General features: G+C 45.7%; 1 protein-coding gene and 1 non-coding gene across 3 annotated transcripts; both read left to right on the top strand.

The window, feature by feature from the left end:
- Positions 1-6,556: 6,556 nt before the first annotated feature.
- LOC103639113 (flavonoid 3',5'-hydroxylase 1) lies at positions 6,557-22,237 on the top strand. 2 transcript variants are annotated; one of them, XM_020544305.2, is made up of 4 exons: positions 6,557-7,457; positions 7,618-7,915; positions 21,380-22,055; positions 22,142-22,237. In XM_020544305.2, exons 1-3 carry the CDS (start codon positions 6,811-6,813, stop codon positions 22,010-22,012), a joined length of 1,578 nt encoding a protein of 525 aa, XP_020399894.1. In that variant the 5' UTR covers positions 6,557-6,810; the 3' UTR covers positions 22,013-22,055; positions 22,142-22,237. The 2 variants fall into 2 exon arrangements, with proteins under 2 accessions (XP_020399894.1, XP_008660133.2); XM_008661911.3 differs by having other exon boundaries at positions 6,559-7,457; positions 21,380-22,236.
- LOC111590232 (U2 spliceosomal RNA) lies at positions 9,762-9,955 on the top strand. The gene has a single exon (XR_004852939.1). It is a non-coding gene; the product is annotated as a U2 spliceosomal RNA (small nuclear RNA).
- Positions 22,238-23,097: the final 860 nt, after the last annotated feature.

Below are 23,097 nucleotides of genomic sequence, written 5' to 3'. Positions count from 1 at the left end.
GATGTTGGTAGACGGAGGGGCGGCTGTAAATCTAATGTCTTATTCATTATACAGAAAATTAGGTAAACAAGATGACGAACTTGTCAAGACCAACATGACCCTCAGCGGTGTTGGAACTGATAGTTCGATCAAAGCCAGGGGAGTCACGTCCGTTGAATTAACCATCGGGACTAAGACCCTTGCTGCTGCATTCTTCGTCGCTGATGTAGAAGGAAATTACAGTTTAATTCTAGGTAGAGATTGGATTCACGCCAATCAATGTATACCTTCTACATTACATCAAATGCTAATACAATGGGTAGGCGATGACATAGAACAAGTACATGCTGATGTATCGGCCTGCATCGCTGTGGCCGATGCCCCTGTACTCTGGACCTATGAGACTGCTACATGTCTCATAGGAGTAAATTTTTCTGATTATCAGTTCATAAGTATAGATAAGAAAGGTTTCATTCCTATAATGCTAGAGCCGATGGAGAATCGGCTAAATCCTAAATAGAGTTTAAATGATGAATACACACAAAGTTCATGAGTCTTTGATCACGGACAATTCGGCTCTCAAAGCCGGATGGTCTGGTCTTTCACAAAATAGTTCGGACTTTAAGACCGAACATCTACCGTAGCGAAAAGACAGTATTACGGATGATCCGGTCCCCGAGACCGGAAAGTCCGCCATCACACAAAGATCATCTGATTCCTCTGTGGGGGACATGATAGAGGAATTCAGAGATCTTGATAAACTAGGACATGGGTTTACATCGGCCGATCCTTTGGAGGAGATTGACATAGGAGATGGTAAAACTCCAAGGCCGACTTTTGTAAACAAGACCCTGGAGACCGATTCTAGAAATGAGATGATCGGTCTATTGAAGGAATATTCAGATTATTTTGCTTGGAATTACACTGAAATGCCTGGACTAAGCCGAGAGATTGTCGAACATCGGCTGCCTATTAAGTCTGGTTTTAGACCTTTCAAGCAGAAAGCTAGAACATTTCGTCCAGATCTTCTCCCACGAATCAAGGACGAAATCCACCGGCTGCTAGAGGCTAATTTTATTAGACCTTGCAGATACGCAGAGTGGGTCTCCAATATTGTGCCGGTGGAGAAGGAGTCAGGTAAGCTTAGAGTATGCATTGATTTTCGTAATTTAAATAGAGAAACTCCTAAAGATGAATATCCCATGCCCATAGCCGACACATTAATCAATAATGCATCAAGAAATAGAATTATTAGCTTCCTTGATGGTAATGCCGGATATAATCAGATTTTCATGGCCGAAGAAGATGCGTCTAAAACGGCCTTTATATGTCCAGGCTTCATTGGTTTATTTGAATGGGTTGTCATGACATTCGGTCTTAGAAATGCTGGTGCTACTTATCAGAGGGCTATGAATCTGATCTTCCATGAGTTGTTAGGAAACACTGTGGAAGTCTACATTGTTGATATTGTAGTCAAATCAGTTGAGTTTAGTTCTCATATAGCTGATTTGCGCAAAGCCTTTGATAAAATGCGTCGGTATGGTTTGAAAATGAACCCACGTAAATGTGCTTTTGGAGTGTCGGCTGGTAAGTTTTTAGGATTTGTCATCCATGAACATGGTATAGAAATAGACCCTGACCGAATCAAGTCTATTCGGAATGTGGGGCCTCCGACTTGTAAGGTCGAAGTGCAGAGGTTTCTCGGCAAGGTGAATTATTTACGAAGGTTTATTTCTAACCTAGCCGGGAAGATTGATGCCTTCACCCCTATCCTTCGGCTTAAGAATGATGCTGAATTCACTTGGGGGGCAGAGCAGCAGGAAGCGTTTGATCTTATTAAAAAATACTTGTCTTCGGCTCCCGTGTTAAAAGCACCACAAGTAGGAGCACCATTCAAATTGTACATTGCAGCTGAAGATAAGGTTATTGGGGCTGTTCTGACACAAGAAACTAAAGGAAAGGAGCATGTGGTGACATATCTAAGCCGAAGGTTGGTGGATGCTGAAACAAGGTACACTTTTATCGAAAAGTTATGCTTATGCTTGTTTTATGCATGTACCAAATGTAGATGTTATTTACTGTCTAGTCATTGCATTGTTTCTGGTCAAGCCGATGTGATCAAATATATGTTGCATAACCCAATTATGAGTGGTAGGATTGGTAAGTGGGCTTATGCACTCGTAGAATATGACTTGGCCTATGAACCATTGAAATCTATGAAAGGCCAAGTCGTAGCGGATTTCATTGTAGAACATCGGGTTAATGATATACATGAACTAGACATGTCATACCTCACTATTACTCCTTGGACTTTATATTTTGATGGATCGGTTTGCAATGAAGGGCAAGGAATTGGCATTGTGCTTGTTTCACCAAGTAATGTCTCCTTTGACTTCTCTAGCCGATTGAAAACTTATTGCACTAATAATCAAGCTGAATATGAGGCCCTCCTATTCGGCTTAGAACTTTTAAATGGCATAGGAGTAAAACATGTGAAGGTATTTGGTGATTCTCAGCTGGTTGTCCAACAAGTGTTAGAAGAATATCAATGTTTTGATGGTACTCTAAATAGTTACCTTGAGAAATGTTGGAGCATAATCCGTTCTTTTGACGAATTCAGTATTCGGCATATCTCTAGAGTTGAGAACCATAGAGCGAACGATTTGGCACAAGATGCATCAGGTTATCGGATAAAGAGAGGGAAATTTCACAAAACTGAAAATCTGATAACCAGTGCAGAGCCAAATTCCCAGGTCGCGGACCGTCCGCGTGATGACGCCGGACCGTCCGAGGTTACCAGAAATGTTCTCTTAATCGATTCGGCTGACAATGAAGCCGATGCAAGTGATTGGAGGACACCTATACTTAATTATTTACGAAATCCCAATATCAGGACAGATAAGAACATTCGGCGAACAGCTTTCAAGTATGTTTTGATGAGTGATGAACTTTACCGCCGAACAGTCAATGACGTCCTACTTAAGTGCTTGGGCCCAGATGATGCTATATTAGCCATGGCCGAAGTACATGAAGGAATTTGTGGTACCCATCAATCAGCTCCAAAGATGAAGTGGTTGTTGCGAAGGTCTGGTTTTTATTGGCCTAATATGATAGCTGATTGTTTCAAGTACTACAAGGGTTGTCAAGTGTGTCAAAAATTCGGCGACCTACAGTTGGTCCCTGCAGCCGAATTACATCCTATCATTAAGCCTTGGCCGTTCAGAGGATGGGGATTAGACTTTATTGGAGAAATTCATCCTTCATCATCAAAGGGGCATCGGTTTGTGTTAGTTGCCACTGACTACTTTACCAAATGAACTGAAGCCGTTGCTCTGAAGAACATGACGCACAAGGAGGTAATTGAGTTTATAACTGAGCATATTATTCATAGATTCGGCATTCCCCAGACCTTGACTACAGATCAAGGTACTTCTTTTATGTCAAAGGAGGTACGTGAATTTGCCGAATCATACAAGATTAAGCTACTTAATTCATCTCCATATTATGCTCAGGCCAATGGACATGCCGAGTCTAGTAATAGAACATTGATTAATTTGATAAAAAAGAAGATATCTGATAATCCTAAACATTGGCATAAGATTTTGTCTGAAGCTTTATGGGCTCATAGAATATCTAGACATAGGGCTACTAAAGTATCTCCTTTTGAGCTTGTCTATGGGCAGGAAGCAGTGTTGCCTGTGGAAATAAGTTTGAATGCTGTCAGGTTTGCCAGACAAAATGATCTAACTGTTACTGATTATTATAATTCAATGATGGATAATATTGATGAGGTGACCGACAAGAGGATGATAGCTTTGGAAGCAATAGAAAAGGACAAGATCATGGTAGCCAGGGCCTACAACAAGAAGGTCAAAACAAAATCATTTCAAGTAGGGGACCTGGTGTGGAAGACCATTCTGCCTCTAAGGAATAAAGACCGGAAGTTTGGGAAATGGTCGCCAAGCTGGGAGGGTCCTTATAAAGTAAGACAAGTGATGTCTGGCAACGCCTATTTGCTACAAACATTACAAGGCAAGGATTTGCCTAAGGCTTTAAATGGGCGTTTCCTCAAACAGTACCATCCTAGTATGTGGCAATATGCCTAAGAGAACCGATGTAATCACATCGAGTTAGTTGCTTTTGGTTTGCTCAGCTCCACCAAAAGGCAGGGGGCATATGTTGAGCACACTTTTGAGCCACCGGACGGTCCGCGGTCCGGACAGTCCGCGCCTGTGGGCCGGACGGTCCGCGCATGCGCAGAGCAGTTTAGGGTTCCGAGTTTTGTGCTACGATTGTTAGCTATATTCGCGGGATTAGCTCGGAATCAGTTGTGTAAAGGGTCCAGCCCCCCTCCTCTATAAATAGAGAGGTCTACGGCCGATTTGTAATTAACAATCGAATCAATACAACTTCTATTTCGCATTTTATCTTAGGAGTAGTTCTAGTTTAGCCCTAGTTTAGCCTTCCAATCCCCAAATTCTCCGCCTCTCCTCGACTCTATGTCGATTAGAGGAGTCTAGGTTGGTCTACCCGAGCCTAGACAACTCCTAGGATCTCTCCTCCCCGACGGGGTCCCTCCCGGGAGCGAGATCCAGGCGCCGCCGGCGATCTTCCGCCGCCCCTGCGCACGCGCGGACCGTCCGGCCCTAGGGCGCGGACCGTCCGGCCCTAGGGCGCGGACCGTCCGGCCGTCAGGCAGGGAACCCGAGCTCCTGCACCAGGTCGCGGACCGTCCGGCCCTGTGCCGCGGACCGTCCGCGCCTGACCAGAGAGCACCGCCGCCTCGCGCCAGGTCGTGGACCGTCCGGCCCTGGGCCGCGGACCGTCCGCGCCTGACCAGAGAGCACCACCGCTGGTTCTCTTGAGTAATTGACGCCTCCAAAAAGGTGTCAACACACATTTTCTCAGATACCGAGCATGCATCAGATTATATAATATGTAGTAAACCAAACGAGGTTCTATGTTTATAGTCTAAAGGACGCAACATGGATTTGAACGAAGGAAACAGGGTGATTAAGGAGATCAATACCTCAAAGCAAGACATTGTAAAACTCATTGAAGATTTATCAAGATCATACAAGAGTCCAAGAGTTTGCATCTCTACCCTACTTAATCTTCTGCATTTATATTGTTGACTTTGGTTGTGTGCTTTATCTTAATAGCTTCATTATATGCTAGTGAATAGTTTTAGAACCTAGACTGTAAAACTCTTTTCCCAGTAGAGATAGCAACACTTAGACAAAATATTAATTGCACATACTTGTTTGATTATCTGCATAGATTTTGATTAAAAAATAGAGAACTAGATTAGTGTAAATAATAGTTATCATGATTCACCTTTCTCTTAGGTGTCATCATTCCTTTCAATACCAAAAGATGAGCATCAGACCACTAGCGTTAGACTATAAGGTGTCACTGTTAGGTTCAATTTAGTGAATGTTACACCGAAAGGTGAGGGACTATTGGCGTCAGACTATATGCTATCCTGTTTTCACCATAGGGTTTAGGGGGATAAACTAGATAGGTGTACCTGACGTGCATCGTATTTTGCACCAGGTCTAGATTAAGTATTTCGGATCATGCTATGTCCTATTCATCATATGTTTGTAAACAAGTATGTGCCCAACTTTTATTTGAACTACTGCTTATCATGAATGTGATGTTATGATGCTTTCCCATCTACTATAAACTATGTATGTTTGTTTCAATGAAATGGCAACTAATGTGAAGTAGTATAAGTTTTAGAATGTATCATTTGTGCATGACCCTTTTTTGAAAACTAATAGTTGTGCCTGGCATAGGTTGCAACATTGAAACTAGGCATCGTTTACGCTCAAAATGGACACCGATGTATGATTTAACTAAAATAAACATATGTACAACAACGTTGTTTCGTTTTACTATTTCGTTGAAGTAAATAACTTGAGTTTTTACGAATGTATCATTAGCTTGTATCATATACCAAATTCATCAGACTCAAGGAAGTGGAAGTCATGGTTTCGGATAGCAAAGACCATTTGAGATGTGGGAGGAGTGTTGTTTTTTACCTTTGAACTACGACCTCGGTCGATTGAGTTGAAACCTCGACGGATCTGGTGAAGGTTGTTGCTCCTTGCTGCCGACTGCGCCTCACGGGGAGACGAGCATCCGTCACCGAACAATGGGAGTCGGAGGCGAAGCAAGCTCTGGTGGCGGCCCCGAGGCGAAGCTAGAGGCTGCCGGCCCTCAGCTCGGGTGGCGGCGTTATGGAGACACCGACGAGGTATGCTTCTTAATCGGAGTCCGTGCGCAACCCGAACCGTAGGAGCTCACACGGGACGCCGCCATAGCGTGGTGTGGGGTGGAGGTGGGAACCCGGCCGGCGAAGACGGAGGTGGAGCAGAACTGAGGTGAAGGACCTTGTATAATAGTAAATGTTGTTAGTGTAAATAGCCATATTAATTATCAAACACTAAAATCCAAATTTAAATGGACCGAAATCTATTTTTTCTTCGAGGCTGGTTTTGGGTAGTTGGCTTTGCCTTTTTATGCGCTCTTGGAGTCTTGGGTTTATTTTACTCGTGGGCGGCCGTCTCTAATGAAATTACCCTTTTCTGTCGTTCCAAGGAAGAAACAGCATTGCCTCCGGAGTTTTGGTTGCTCCAAGGAAGAAACTTGTCCGGAGGCAACACTGGTTGTCTGATTCCGAATACGTAGCCGCAGGCCCGCAGCGTGCTGCAGGATGCAACGTCTCAGGAAATATAAAGCCGTCGTCGTCGTGCACAGCGGGGACATCCTTTGCTTGGGCATGTCCTCCTCCAGACTCCAGTTCCTGCACAGTAGCACGCCACCATGCAGCTCGCGGCGTTGTGCATTGACCCTGTCGTGCTCTCCAGCGCCTTCCTATGCCTCCTCCTCCACCTCGCGCTCCGCTCCCTGCTGCACCCTTCTTCTGCTTCTTCGTCGTCCTCCGGCCGCCGCGGCCACCTCCCGCCGGGACCAAGGGGCCTACCTATCCTCGGCGCGCTGCCACTCGTCGGGCCGGCGCCTCACGCCGGCCTGGCCGCGCTGGCGCGTAAGTACGGGCCCATCATGTACGTGAAGATGGGCACGGCCGGCGTGGTGGTGGCGTCATCCCCGGGCGCGGCGCGGACGTTCCTCAAGGCGCTGGACGCGCGGTACGCCAACCGGCCGGCGGTGGCGAGCACGGCGGACATCACGTACGGGTGCCAGAACATGGTGTTCGCGAACTACGGGCCCAAGTGGAAGCTGATGCGGAAGCTCGCCAGCGTGCACCTGCTCGGGGCGCGCGCGGTCGCGGACTGGGCGCACGTGCGGCGCGACGAGGCCGGCCACCTGCTGCGCGGCGTGGCGGAGGCGGCCGCGGCCGGCAGGCCCGTCGTTGTGCCGGAGGTGCTCGTGTGCGCCCTCGCCAACATCGTCGGGCAGATCACCGTGAGCAAGCGGGTGTTCGACGCGCAGGGGGACGACTCGAACAGGTGAGCTAGGTGCCGCTTGGTTTCCCTTCTTGCAGAAAAGCTATATACGACACATATACTGCATCAAATTTCTTCTGTCTACCAACATATTAATAAGCTAATATGTGCAATATTCATATATCATCTGCGAGTATATATCATATATGCGTGCTGCGAGCAGGTACAAGGACATGATCGTGTCGCTGATGACCGGCACGGGCCTGTTCAACATCAGCGACTTCGTGCCGGCGCTGGCGCGTCTGGACTTGCAGGGCGTGCAGGCGAAGCTGCGGCGGGTCCACCACCAGTTCGACGGCCTCATCACCAAGATGCTGGCCGAGCACGCCGCGACGGCCGCGGACCGCGCGCGCCAGGGCCGCCAGGACTTCGTCGACCGGCTCCGCGACGCCATGGACGCCGGCGCCGACGACGAGAGCGGCGAGACTATCACCGAGGTCAACATCAAGGGCCTCATCTTCGTAAGCACTCTCCTCAGCTCAGCACTCTTTCCTTACTTCACTTGCTTACTTGTTATTAGTATTGTTGTTGTTGTTACCTAATCCATTGGACGTTGCAAGATATATAGCGCTATCTCGAATATTTGTGCTCGTTAGTTTATTTTTAAACTAAAACGCGACATATAAAAAAATCAAGAGAATATTAAATTACTAGTAATATCGATCATGATCGTAAATTCGTAACTGATAATCTTGTGCTGGAAATAATAAACTGCATGCATGTTTAGTTTCGTGGGGGCGGCTCCGACTCCGATCCCTGCAATGAGTGAAGAGAGTTTGGTGGAGCTGGTGGGTTGTTGAAATCCAAACGAAAACACACTCTCGAGCTGATGTTATGTTTGGTTTCTGGTCTAATTCCTACCGTGGGGTGCTGCAGGGTCGTTGTGAACTTTTCATGATCAGTCAGTCAGGCCACAGCTAGCTGATGGCTTGTTTGGTACAAAGACCACCTTAGAGCAAAATATGGTTGAGATGGTGACATAAAATTAGCATGGTCAATAAATGTTGTATGAGCATCTTTAATAGTGACTTAAAATCAGTACACTATCTTAAAATATAGGAGTCAACCTGTAAAAAACAACTTTAGCAGTGTCGTATTTTATAATTTTTAGCAAAAAATATAGGACATAACAGAAAGTGGCATAAACATACTACACTATGGACCAGTGCCCTATTCTTGTTTTATACATTATTCTCAGTATTTTCTTTCTTAATAATATAATTTATTGTCTAAAATATATGATATAGGGCTTAATTATTATAGCTCGATTTGTATTTAGTCCCCCTAAATACACTGGTTCACTTACAGTGACATACGGTTGGTTGCTAAAACAACCTTCAACGACCTGCTGTTGGTCACTAAAAAAACTTTTAGCGACCTAAAAGGATGATCGTTGTAAGTGTCGCTGCTAAAGTCTTTAGCGACCGACAACCTTTTAGCGACCGACCGTCCGTTGCTGATATTGTATATTTAGCGACCAACTATGGATTGTTGTATTATAATTTAGCGACCAACCGTAAGTCGTCATACTTTAAGTGTGGTATAAAATGAACGTAGAATTTGACCGCCTAACTTTAAGTGTGGTATAAAATGTGTGTCAATTTTTGACATGATGCAACATTAAGAACCATTGACACTCGGCAGTTGAATCGTTTGGTAAGCACAGGCTACAGATTCAGCACCTTTTGATCCTTAATTTAGACGCTTGATTTCGTCTCCGCACCCATGTATAATAAGATCAACGACCTGAATTAATATCCGTACACGGAGTACCATAAACTAATATTTTACCAACGAAATTGATCCCCACAACGAAGATGTTGTCGTAGCCATCAAGATCTATTAGTGATGCATCCTGCTATCTAGAATAACCATTATTAAAATGAGATAGAATAAAGATCAAATTGTATCTTGCTAAGACTTCTGTCTCCTGTATTGTGCGTCACGTGTGAAAGTGTGCATCACTGGTTCTTGCCTACCAATAAGCCGTTATCGTTACATCACAGATAGACCGTGAAAACCCACAAAGCTCAACACGACAGAAAGTCACATACAGTCTACATCGTATCACCTCACTAGCTGAAGGAAAACGAGCTACCGGACGAGCTATAAAAAATTGTTACATCACAGATAGACCATGAAAAACCACTGAAAGCCAACACGACAGAAAGCCATATGTAGTGAAAGTCCACATAGTATCGCCTCACTAGTTGAAGAAAGACGAGCGACCGAACGAGCTACTAGTTGAAGAAAGACGAGCGACCGAACGAGCTATAAAAAAGGGTTGGGCTCCTTCGTAACTCATATATTTCTTGGTCTTTTGGCTAAGATAAAGTGCAATACTTGTTTTTATAAATTTAATATCTGATATGTGAATCATATATTTACTTTCATATTAAATTTATTTTTTATAAATATCAAATATGATTATGTGACGTTGTGCATTGTAACAGTAGGAACGTGGGATCTAATGAACGAGTACGCAACGCACGCTTCCCTGCGTGCTTAGTGAAATAAAAAAAATAGAGCACGCCTGGGTCCAAACTCCGAACCGTTGATGTAAATGGAACAAAGTGCTCATCTTCTAATCGTTACAGCTCATGTTTATTTGTGTTATATAGAGGATAAATAATATATATTAATAATTTGAAAATAAAAATGTAACCATTATGAGTCGAACCGGCACTATGGACCGAGAAGGCGGTCCAGGTACAACACAGGTCTACTTTGAATCGTGCCGAGCCGGACTATGACACTATTAAATAGATTATTCCTCGGGACGGTCCATTAGACACCATTATTTGATCATCTATAATTCAATATCTTCTCCCCCACCGTCTTTGATCTCGCGAACATAAAAAAAAGGAAGACAAAAATTTTATCTAGTCTTATCCCACACAACATACTACCTCGCCACCAGTGAGGGAGGACAAAATAAAAGAAAGGTATGGCTAGCTAGTAGAAAAAAAGAGATGATGTTGGTTCACTTTGAATCGTGTCGAGCCAGATCATGACACTATTAAATGGATTATGCCTCGGGACGGTTCACTGGTGATAGTCGCCTAGAGGGGGGGGTGAATAGGGCGAAACTGAAATTTATAAATATAAACACAACTACAAGCCGGGTTAGCGTTAGAAATATAAACGAGTCCGCGAGAGAGGGCGCAAAACAAATCCCAAGCGAATAAGCAAGTGAGACACGGAGATTTGTTTTACCGAGGTTCGGTTCTTGCAAACCTACTCCCCGTTGAGGAGGCCACAAAGGCCGGGTCTCTTTCAACCCTACCCTCTCTCAAACGGTCCCTCGGACCGAGTGAGCTTCTCTTCTCTAATCAAAGCCGGGAACAAAACTTCCCCGCAAGGGCCACCACACAATTGGTGCCTCTTGCCTTGATTACAATGGAGTTTTGATCACAAGAACAAGTGAGAAAGAAAAGAAAAGAAGCAATCCAAGCGCAAGAGCTCAAATGAACACGGCAAATCACTCTCTCTAGTCACTAGGGTTTTGTGTGGAATTGGAGAGGATTTGATCTCTTTGAATGTGTCTAGAATTGAATGCCTAGAGCTCTTGTAGTAGTTGAGAAGTGGAAAACTTGGATGGCAATGAATGTGGGGTGGTTGGGGTATTTATAGCCCCAACCACCAAATGTGGCCGTTGCTGGGAGCTCTCTGTTCGATGGCGCACCGGACAGTCCGGTGCACACCGGACAGTCCGGTGCCCCCTGCCACGTCATCGTTGCCGTTGGATTCTGACCGTTGGAGCTCTGACATGTGGACCCGCCTGGGTGTCCGGTGCACACCGGACATGCACTGTTTGATGTCCGGTGCACCGGTATGGGCAAGTCTGACGTCTGCGCGCGCTGCGCGCGCATTAAATGCACCGCAGAGAGCCGTTGGCGCCGAAGAGAGCCGTTGCTCCGCTGGCACACCGGACAGTCCGGTGCACACCGGACAGTCCGGTGAATTTTAGCGGAGCGGCTGCCACGCGAAACCGAGGCTGGCGAGTTCCGGAGGACGCGCTTCCTTGGAGCACCGGACATGTCCGGTGCACACCGGACAGTCCGGTGAATTATAGCGCGCCGGCTTCCGAGAAATCCCGAGGGTGAAGAGTTTGAGTCTGAGTCCCCTGGTGCACCGGACAGGTACTGTTCACTGTCCGGTGGCACACCGGACAGTCCGGTGCGCCAGACCAGGGGTGCCCTCGGTTGCCCCTTTGCTCCTTTATTGAATCCAAAACTTGGTCTTTTTATTGGCTGAGTGTGAACCTTTTTCACCTGTATAATCTATACACTTGGGCAAACTAGTTAGTCCAAAGATTTGTGTTGGGCAATTCAACCACCAAAATTATTTAGGAACTAGGTGAAAGCCTAATTCCCTTTCAATCTCCCCCTTTTTGGTGATTGATGCCAACACAAACCAAAGCAAATAGAGAAGTGCATAATTGAACTAGTTTGCATAATGTAAGTGAAAAGGTTACTTGGAATTAAGCCAATATAACTACTTACAAGATATGCAAGGAATGTTTCTTTCTTATATAACATTTTGGACCACGTTTGCACCACATGTTTTGTTTTTGCAAATTCTTTTTGTAAATCCATTTCAAAGATCTTTTGCAAATAGTCAAAGGTAAATGAATAAGAGTTTGCAAAGCAGTTTCAAGATTTGAAATTGTCTCCCCCTATTTCAAATGCTTTTCCTTTGACTAAACAAAACTCCCCCTAAAAGAGATCCACCTCTTAGTGTTCAAGAGGGTTTTGATATACCATTTTTGAAATACTACTTTCTCCCTCTTTTGAACACAATAGGATACCAAATGATAAATACTTTTGGAAAGCACTAAGTTTTTGAATTTGGTGGTGGTGGTGCGGTCCTTTTGCTTTGGGCTCATTTCTCCCCCTTTTTGGCATGAATCGCCAAAAACGGAATCATTAGAGCCCTCGAAGTAAGTTCCTCCCCTTTGGTCATAAGTAAATGAGTTAAGATTATACCAAAGACGAGGTCCGGTTCTTTTGTGTTTGAGCTTTTACTCTCTCTCCCCCAAGGATGAAGTCCTTTTCCTTGATGCTCATTTCTCCCCCAAAGAAGAGAGAGTTGCTTGGAGTGGTGGCGAAGCATGAGTTACGGAGTGGAAGCCTTTGTCTTCGCCGAAGACTCCAATTCCCTTTCAATATGCCTATGACTTGGTTTGAAATAGACTTGAAAACACATTAGTCATAGCATATAGAAGAGATATGATCAAAGGTATTCAAATGAGCTATGTGAGCAAGCTTAGCAAAAGAAATTTCTAGAATCAAGAATATTGAGCTCATGCCTAAGTCTGGTAAAAGATTGTTCATCAAGTGGCTTGGTAAAGATATCAGCTAATTGATCTTTAGTATTAATGTAAGAAATCTCGATATCCCCCTTTTGTTGGTGATCCCTAAGAAAATGATACCGAATGGCTATGTGCTTAGTGCGGCTATGCTCGACGGGATTGTCGGCCATTTTAATTGCACTCTCATTATCACATAGCAAAGGGACTTTGGTTAATTTGTAACCGTAGTCCCGCAGGGTTTGCCTCATCCAGAGCAATTGCGCGCAACAATGTCCTGCGGCAATGTACTCGGCTTCGGCGGTGGAAAGAGCGACCGAATTTTGCTTCTTTGAAGCCCAAGACACCAAGGATCTTCCCAAGAACTGGCAAGTCCCCGATGTGCTCTTCCTATTTATTTTGCACCCCGCCCAATCGGCATCCGAATAACCAAGTAAATCAAATGTGGATCCCCGAGGGTACCAAAGCCCAAACTTAGGGGTATAAGCCAAATATCTCAAGATTCGTTTTACGGCCGTAAGGTGGGATTCCTTAGGGTCGGATTGGAATCTTGCACACATGCAAACGGAAAGCATAATGTCCGGTCGAGATGCACATAAATAAAGCAATGAACCAATCATCGACCGGTATACCTTTTGATCCACGGACTTACCTCCTGTGTCGAGGTCGAGATGCCCATTAGTTCCCATGGGTGTCTTGATGGGTTTGGCATCCTTCATCCCAAACTTAGCAAGAATGTCTTGAGTGTACTTCGTTTGGCTAATGAAGGTGCCCTCTTGGAGTTGCTTGACTTGGAATCCTAGAAAATACTTCAACTCCCCCATCATCGACATCTCGAATTTCTATGTCATGATCCTACTAAACTCTTCACATGTAGACTCGTTAGTAGACCCAAATATAATATCATCAACATAAATTTGGCATACAAACAAGTCATTTTCAAGAGTTTTAGTAAAGAGTGTAGGATCGGCCTTGCCGACTTTGAAGCCATTTGCAATAAGGAAATCTCTAAGGCATTCATACCATGCTCTTGGGGCTTGCTTGAGCCCATAAAGCGCCTTAGAGAGCCTATAAACATGGTTAGGATACTCACTGTCTTCAAAGCCGGGAGGTTGCTCAACATAGACCTCTTCCTTGATTGGTCCATTGAGGAAGGCACTCTTCACGTCCATTTGATAAAGCTTGAAGCCATGGTAAGTAGCATAGGCTAATAATATGCGAATTGACTCAAGCCTAGCTACGGGTGCATAGGTTTCACCGAAATCCAAACCTTCGACTTGTGAATACCCTTTGGCTACGAGTCGAGCTTTGTTCCTTGTCACCACACCATGCTCATCTTGCTTGTTGCGGAAGACCCATTTGGTTCCTACAACATTTTGGTTAGGACGTGGAACTAAATGCCAGACCTCATTCCTCGTGAAATTGTTGAGCTCCTCTTGCATCGCCACCACCCAATCCGAATCTTGGAGAGCTTCCTCTACCCTGTGTGGCTCAATAGAGGAAACAAAAGAGTAATGTTCACAAAAATGAGCAACTCGAGATCGAGTAGTTACCCCCTTATGAATGTCGCCGAGGATGGTGTCGACGGGGTGATCTCGTTGGATTGCTTGGTGGACTCTTGGGTGTGGCGGTCTTGGTTCTTCCTCATCCTCCTTTTCTTGATCATTTGTATCTCCCCCTTGATCATTGCTATTATCTTGAGGTGGCTCGTCTTCTTGATTTTGCTCTTCATCATTTTGAGCCTCATCCTCATTTTGAGTTGGTGGAGATGCTTGCATGGAGGAGGATGGTTGATCTTGTGTACTTGGAGGCTCTTCGGATTCCTTAGGACACACATCCCCGATGGACATGTTCCTTAGCGCGATGCATGGAGCCTGTTCTTCACCTATCTCATCAAGATCAACTTGCTCTACTTGAGAGCCGTTAGTTTCATCAAACACAACGTCACAAGAGACTTCAACTAGTCCAGTGGACTTGTTAAAGACCCTATATGCCCTTGTGTTTGAGTCATAACCAAGTAAAAAGCCTTCTACAGTTTTAGGAGCAAATTTAGATTTTCTACCTCTTTTAATAAGAATGAAGCATTTGCTACCAAAAACTCTAAAATATGAAATGTTGGGCTTTTTACCGGTTAGGAGTTCATATGATGTCTTCTTGAGGATTCGGTGAAGATATAACCGGTTGATGGCGTAGCAGGCGGTGTTGACCGCTTCGGCCCAAAACCGGTCCGGTGTCTTGTACTCATCAAGCATGGTTCTTGCCATGTCCAATAGAGTTCGATTCTTCCTCTCCACTACACCATTTTGTTGTGGCGTGTAGGGAGAGGAGAACTCATGCTTGATGCCCTCCTCCTCAAGGAAGCCTTCAATTTGAGAGTTCTTGAACTCCGTCCCGTTGTCGCTTCTTATTTTCTTGATCCTTAAGCCGAACTCATTTTGAGCTCGTCTCAAGAATCCCTTTAAGGTCTCTTGGGTTTGAGATTTTTCCTGTAAAAAGAATACCCAAGTGAAGCGAGAATAATCATCCACAATAACAAGACAATACTTACTCCCGCCGATGCTTATGTAAGCAATCGGGCCGAATAGATCCATGTGGAGTAGCTCAAGCGGCCTGTCGGTCGTCATGATGTTCTTGTGTGGATGATGGGCTCCAACTTGCTTTCCTGCCTGACATGCGCTACAAATCCTGTCTTTCTCAAAATGAACATTGGTTAGTCCTAAAATGTGTTCACCCTTTAGAAGCTTATGAAGATTCTTCATCCCAACATGAGCTAGTCGGCGATGCCAGAGCCAACCCATGTTAGTCTTAGCAATTAAGCAAGTGTCGAGTTCAGCTCTATCAAAATCTACCAAGTATAGCTGACCCTCTAACACACCCTTAAATGCTATTGAATCATCACTTCTTCTAAAGACAGTGACACCTATATCAGTAAAAAGACAGTTGTAGCCCATTTGACATAATTGTGAAACAGAAAGCAAGTTGTAATCTAAGGAATCAACAAGAAAAACATTTGAAATAGAATGGTCAGGAGATATAGCAATTTTACCAAGTCCTTTGACCAAACCTTGATTTCCATCCCCGAATGTGATAGCTCGTTGGGGATCTTGGTTTTTCTCATATGAGGAGAACATCCTTTTCTCCCCGGTCATGTGGTTTGTGCACCCGCTGTCGAGTATCCAACTTGAGCCCCCGGATGCATAAACCTACAAAACAAATTTAGTTCTTGACTTTAGGTACCCAAACGGTTTTGGGTCCTTTGGCATTAGAAACAAGAACTTTGGGTACCCAAACACAAGTCTTGGAGCCCTTGTGTTTGCCCCCAACAAATTTGGCAACTACCTTGCCGGATTTGCTAGTAAGCACATAAGATGCATCAAAAGTTTTAAATGAAATGCTATGTTCATTTGATGCATTAGGAATTTTCTTCTTAGGCAACTTGGCACGGGTTGGTTGCCTAGAACTAGATGTCTCACCCTTATACATGAAAGCATGATTGGGGCCAGAGTGAGACTTCCTAGAGTGAATTCTCCTAATTTTGCTCTCAGGATAGCCGGCAGGGTACAAAATGTAACCCTCGTTATCCTGAGGCATGGGAGCCTTGCCCTTAACAAAGTTAGATAAGTTCTTTGGAGGAGCATTAAGTTTGACATTGTCTCCCCTTTGGAAGCCAATGCCATCCTTAATGCCAGGGCGTCTCCCATTATAAAGCATGCTACGAGCAAATTTAAATTTCTCATTTTCTAGATTGTGCTCGGCAATTTTAGCATCTAATTTTGCTATATGATCATTTTGTTGTTTAATTAAAGCCATATGATCAAGAATAGCATTAACATCAATATCTCTACATCTAGTGCAAATAGAAACATGCTCAAGATTAGATGTAGAGGGTTTGCAAGATTTAAGTTCTACAACCTTAGCATGCAACATTTCATTCTTAGTTCTAAGGTCGGAAATAGTAGCATTGCAAATATTAAAATCTTTAGCCTTAGCAATTAAATTTTCATTCTTTAATCTAAGGCTAGCAAGAGATGCATTCAATTCATCAATCTTAGCAAGCAAGTCAATGTTATCATCTCTAAGATTGGGAATTGAAACATTACAAACATGTGAATCAACCTTAGCATTTAAAATAGCATTTTCATTTCTAAGGTTGTTAATCATCTCACGGCAAGTGCTTAGCTCACTAGACAATTTTTCACATTTTTCTACTTCTAGAGCATAAGCCTTTTTAACCTTAACATGTTTCTTGTTTTCTTTAATTAGACAATCCTCTTGGGAGTCCAAAAGGTCATCCTTTTCATGAATAGCACTAACTAATTCATTTAACTTTTCTTTTTGAGCTATGTTAAGGTTGGCAAAAAGGGAACGCAAATTATCCTCCTCATCACTAGCATTATCATCACTAGAAGATTCATATTTAGTGGAGGAGTTGGATTTAACCTTCTTCTTTTTGCCGTCCTTTGCCATGAGGCACTTGTGGCCGACGTTGGGGAAGAGGAGTCCCTTGGTGACGGCGATGTTGGCGGCGTCCTCGTCGTCGGAGGAGTCGCTTGAGCTTTCGTCGGAATCCCATTCCCGACAAACATGGGCATCGCCACCCTTCTTCTTGTAGTACCTTTTCTTCTCCTTTCTTCTCCCCTTCTTGTCGTCGCCTCGGTCACTGTCACTAGATATAGGACATTTAGCAATAAAATGACCGGGCTTACCACACTTGTAGCAAACCTTCTTGGAGCGGGACTTGTAGTCCTTCCCCCTCCTTTGCTTGAGGATTTGGCGGAAGCTCTTGATGACGAGCGCCATTTCCTCATTGTCGAGCTTGGAGGCGTCGATTGGTTGTCGTCTTGGTGTAGCCTCCTCCTTCTTCTCCTCCGTTGCCTTGAATGCAACGGGTTGGGCTTCGGATGAGTCGCCAAGCTCGTTGATTTTCCTCGAGCCTTCTATCATGCACTCAAAACTTACAAAATGCCCGATAACTTCCTCGGGGGTCATTTTAGTATATCTAGGATTACCACGAATCAATTGAACTTGAGTGGGATTAAGAAAAATGAGAGATCTTAAAATAACATTTACTACTTCGTGGTCATCCCACTTCTTGCTCCCGAGGTTGCGCACTTGGTTCACCAAAGTCTTGAGCCGGTTGTACATGTGTTGTGGCTCCTCCCCTTTTTGAAGCCGGAACCGACCGAGCTCCCCCTCGATCGTTTCCCGCTTGGTGATCTTGGTGAGCTCATCTCCCTCGTGCGCAGTTTTGAGTACATCCCAAATCTCCTTTGCATTTTTCAACCCTTGCACTTTGTTGTATTCTTCCTTGCTTAGAGAGGCAAGGAGTATGGTTGTGGCTTGAGAGTTGAAGTGCTCGATTTGGGCCACCTCATCCTCATCATAGTTTTCATCCCCTACGGATGGTACCTGCGCACCAAACTCAACAACATCCCATATGCTTTTGTGGAGCGAGATTAGATGAAATCGCATTAAATCGCTCCACCTAGCGTAATCTTCACCATCAAAAGTTGGTGGTTTGCCTAATGGGACGGAAAGTAAAGGTGTATGTTTGGAAATGCGAGGGTAGCGTAGGGGGATCTTACTATACTTCTTGCGCTCTTGGCGCTTAGAAGTGACGGAGGGCGCATCGGAGTCGGAGGTAGAAGTTGATGAAGTGTCGGTCTCGTAGTAGACCACCTTCCTCATCCTCTTGTGCTTGTCGCCTTTCCGATGTGGCTTGTGGGAAGAAGATTTTTCCTTCTTCTCTTTGTGGTGAGAAGAAGATTTCTTCTCCTTCCCTTTGTTGGAGGAGCTCTTCTTCTTCTCCCTCCTTTTGGTGCGGGACTCTTCCGATGAAGTGCTCCCGTAGCTTGTAGTGGGCTTTTCGCCGGTCTCCATCTCCTTCTTGGCGTGATCTCCCGACATCACTTCGAGCGGTTAGGCTCTAATGAAGCACCGGCCTCTGATACCAATTGATAGTCGCCTAGAGGGGGGGGTGAATAGGGCGAAACTGAAATTTATAAATATAAACACAACTACAAGCTGGGTTAGCGTTAGAAATATAAACGAGTCCGCGAGAGAGGGCGCAAAACAAATCCCAAGCGAATAAGCAAGTGAGACACGAAGATTTGTTTTACCGAGGTTCGGTTCTTGCAAACCTACTCCCCGTTGAGGAGGCCACAAAGGCCGGGTCTCTTTCAACCCTACCCTCTCTCAAACGGTCCCTCGGACCGAGTGAGCTTCTCTTCTCTAATCAAAGCCGGGAACAAAACTTCCCCGCAAGGGCCACCACACAATTGGTGCCTCTTGCCTTGATTACAATGGAGTTTTGATCACAAGAACAAGTGAGAAAGAAAAGAAAAGAAGCAATCCAAGCGCAAGAGCTCAAATGAACACGGCAAATCACTCTCTCTAGTCACTAGGGTTTTGTGTGGAATTGGAGAGGATTTGATCTCTTTGAATGTGTCTAGAATTGAATGCCTAGAGCTCTTGTAGTAGTTGAGAAGTGGAAAACTTGGATGGCAATGAATGTGGGGTGGTTGGGGTATTTATAGCCCCAACCACCAAATGTGGCCGTTGCTGGGAGCTCTCTGTTCGATGGCGCACCGGACAGTCCGGTGCACACCGGACAGTCCGGTGCCCCCTGCCACGTCATCGTTGCCGTTGGATTCTGACCGTTGGAGCTCTGACATGTGGACCCGCCTGGGTGTCCGGTGCACACCGGACATGCACTGTTTGATGTCCGGTGCACCGGTATGGGCAAGTCTGACGTCTGCGCGCGCATTAAATGCACCGCAGAGAGCCGTTGGCGCCGAAGAGAGCCGTTGCTCCGCTGGCACACCGGACAGTCCGGTGAATTTTAGCGGAGCGGCTGCCACGCGAAACCGAGGCTGGCGAGTTCCGGAGGACGCGCTTCCTTGGAGCACCGGACATGTCCGGTGCACACCGGACAGTCCGGTGAATTATAGCGCGCCGGCTTCCGAGAAATCCCGAGGGTGAAGAGTTTGAGTCTGAGTCCCCTGGTGCACCGGACAGGTACTGTTCACTGTCCGGTGGCACACCGGACAGTCCGGTGCGCCAGACCAGGGGTGCCCTCGGTTGCCCCTTTGCTCCTTTATTGAATCCAAAACTTGGTCTTTTTATTGGCTGAGTGTGAACCTTTTTCACCTGTATAATCTATACACTTGGGCAAACTAGTTAGTCCAAAGATTTGTGTTGGGCAATTCAACCACCAAAATTATTTAGGAACTAGGTGAAAGCCTAATTCCCTTTCAACTGGACACCGTTATTTGGTCATCTATAATTTAATATCTTCTCTATGACCGTCTTTGATCTCGTGAGTATGGAAAAAAGGAAGAGAAATTTTTTTATCTCGTCTTATCCCACACAACATACCTCGCCACCAGTGGGGGAGGACAAAATAAAAAAAAGGTATGGCTAGCTAGTAGAAAAAAAGAGACAATGTTGGTCCACTTTGAATCGTGTCGAGTCAGACCACGACACTATTAAATAGATTATGTCTCGGGACGGCCCACTAGACACCGCTATTTGGTCATCTATGAATCATTATCTTCTCCCTCAGCATATTTGATCTCGCGAGCATAGAAAAAAAGTAGAGAAATTTTTTTATCTCGTCTTATCCCGCACAACATGCCTTGCCACCCGTGGCGGAGGATAAAATAAAAGAAAGATATGGCTAGCTAGCTAGTAGAAAAAAGAGACAATGTTACACCAGCAAGAATCGAACATGCAATCTACTGTTACAAACATCAAGTCTTAATGATCGCACCAGGTGCCATACTCAAACCATAATGAGCCCTCCGCCACCCGTCTCTTTGTCTTTCTTCTCGCCACGTCGTCGCCAACGTCTCTAGAGAAAATTCTAGGTACACAGTGAGGCGCATCCGAAACCACACAATCTGACCCCAGGAGCGCGCTGCTGCGTGTTTAGATTCGCGTGAGACGCACCACTAAATCTATCGTGCCGACAAAGATGGCACCGCCGGTCCGCCGCACGTCTAACTCGATATTGGTTTGGCTCAACCCGAAGGGTGCCGACTATGGCTGTGTGCTGATCTTGTCTCGGTCCCTTGCCGTCTCTCTTTGACACGATTTGAGAATTTACGAGTTAGATCGTGTTTTAATAACTATCTCATCCAAATAACGTCTACCTATACGATACATATACAATACTCCCTCCAGTGCAGTAAAGGTAGTCGTTTAGGACATGATTGTGCATACCAAGGAGTGATTAATTATCATAGAGTTTTCCCTGTTTGCCCCTATTAAATAGGGATATGGGTGCATTAACGTCACTAAAACAATCAAGCTTGATTGGTTGATGCAACAGCTCCAAGGCATTCTAGACTAGAGGTCTCAAGTTCGATTCCTCTTAAATGCATCTTTTTTTGTGCAATTACTAGGGGCAACAACGTCCAAATCCCAGACCCACGCGTGCTATGACTTCTTTTTGTGCACGCTCGGTCACGCGCATGATGACTTCTTTTACTGCACCGGAGGGAGTATATAGAAATTGTAGAAATGCATATTATTATGGTCGATTGGCCGCCTACAAAAAACAAACAGTTGAATTCGTGGCATTACCATAGTATAAAGTTTGCATGTACGGCAGGACATGTTCACAGCAGGCACGGACACATCGTCGATCATCGTGGAGTGGGCGATGGCCGAAATGCTCAAGAACCCGGCCGTCATGGCGCGCGCGCAGGAGGAGCTGGACCACGTGTTGGGCCGCGGCCGGCGCCTGGAGGAGTCGGACCTGCCCAGCCTCCCCTACCTGCAGGCTGTGTGCAAGGAGGCCCTGCGGCTGCACCCGTCCACGCCGCTCAGCCTCCCGCACTTCTCCTTCGACGCCTGCGACGACGTCGACGGCTACCGCGTCCCGGCCAACACCCGGCTGCTCGTCAACGTCTGGGCCATCGGCCGGGACCCGGCCACGTGGGAGGCGCCCCTCGAGTTCCGGCCCGAGCGGTTCCTGCCGGGGGCCGCGGCGGAGAAGGTCGACCCGCTCGGCAACTACTTCGAGCTCATCCCCTTCGGCGCCGGCCGGAGGATCTGCGCCGGGAAGCTGGCGGGCATGGTGTTCGTGCAGTACTTCCTGGGCACTCTGCTGCACGCGTTCGACTGGCGCCTTCCCGACGGCGAGGAGCTGGACATGCGCGAGACGTTTGGGCTCACGGTGCCTAAGGCCGTACCGCTCCGCGCCATCGTCACGCCGCGGCTCCTGCCAGAAGCCTACGCCTGAAGGTTTGTGCCCATGATCATGACGGAAGGATGATTGCCTGAAGGTTTGTGCTTGTCAACCTGTATGCGTATTCTGTTTCTGTTTTTTTTATAGAAACATGGTATTCACATTCCTATGCTTAATTGCCAGGCATTTGATATGTCGGATTAAAAAGTTTGTCAACAAGCTACTGAACAAATGATTATTCGGATTATCAAAATGAATTTTTACAGACAGTATTGGAACTGTTCATGTGCCATCAATTCTAGAACAGAGAGCCGCTTTCTAAAAAAAATATAGTACATTTTTTATAAGTTCAGGTGCCGGAAGCGGAAACAGGAAGGGAACGTAAATCACTTGCAGTGGTACCTGTTTCAGTGTCAGTAAAAAACAAGTTGTCGCCATAAAAAACCAATCCAGTGTCAGTAAAACTTTCTCCTTGGTCTGTGATTGAATCATCAATGCCGGCAGCTTTAGAAAATTCAGAATTATGGCAAAACATCTCTTCAAGCTTGAAGTGCTTCACAAATGACCATTGGCTTGCCAAATTCGTATATGAAAACATTGGCAATCAGAGCTACCAGTAACCCAGCCTTCACTTCTTCCATGAGCCGGGGGGGGGGGGGGGGGGGGGGGGGGGGGGGGGGGGGGGGGGGTGGGTGGGGCCGTGATGAAAGAAACATGACTGCAAGTTGTATTTGCGAATGTAGCCGTTGCTGTTAGTCTTCATAGTAAATTGCATTTCTAAAAAAGTAAAAAAAAATTGCACCCGAAATGAGGAACTAGTGGGAGTAAAGGCACAAAGGAAAGGTTATGCATCTATTCAGCAAGGTAGATGCACCCGAAATGAGGAACTAGTGGGAGTAAAGGCATAAAGGAAAGGTCATGCATCTATTCAGCAAGGTAGGTGTAGACGCCGATCTGGCACCAAACACAAGGTGAGAACCGCTTCGCGGTGCTCTGTGCAGGAGCTCCGACGGACCTCGACCACGCTGCAGGAACGACTTCTCCCTGTGTGCTTGTTGGACCGTCCGCGCGTGCGCAGAGGTCTTCTTCGCGAAGAACCTGAATCTCGCCTCCCGGGAGGGACCCCGTTGGGAGGAGAG

Source organism: Zea mays, chromosome 9 (assembly GCF_902167145.1).
Source record: "Zea mays cultivar B73 chromosome 9, Zm-B73-REFERENCE-NAM-5.0, whole genome shotgun sequence".
NCBI lineage: Eukaryota > Viridiplantae > Streptophyta > Magnoliopsida > Poales > Poaceae > Zea > Zea mays.
The sequence above is the reverse complement of the archived record's forward strand: the minus strand, read 5'-3'. Positions and strand labels throughout refer to the sequence as shown.

Excerpts from the sequence above, each read along its gene's own strand:
- LOC103639113 (XM_020544305.2), top strand. The coding sequence starts at position 6,811 with ATGCAGCTCGCGGCGTTGTGCATTGACCCTGTCGTGCTCTCCAGCGCC. Across the intron at positions 7,458-7,617 it reads CAGGGGGACGACTCGAACAG|GTACAAGGACATGATCGTGT; the intron begins GTGAGCTAGGTG and ends TGCTGCGAGCAG. Across the intron at positions 7,916-21,379 it reads ACATCAAGGGCCTCATCTTC|GACATGTTCACAGCAGGCAC; the intron begins GTAAGCACTCTC and ends CATGTACGGCAG.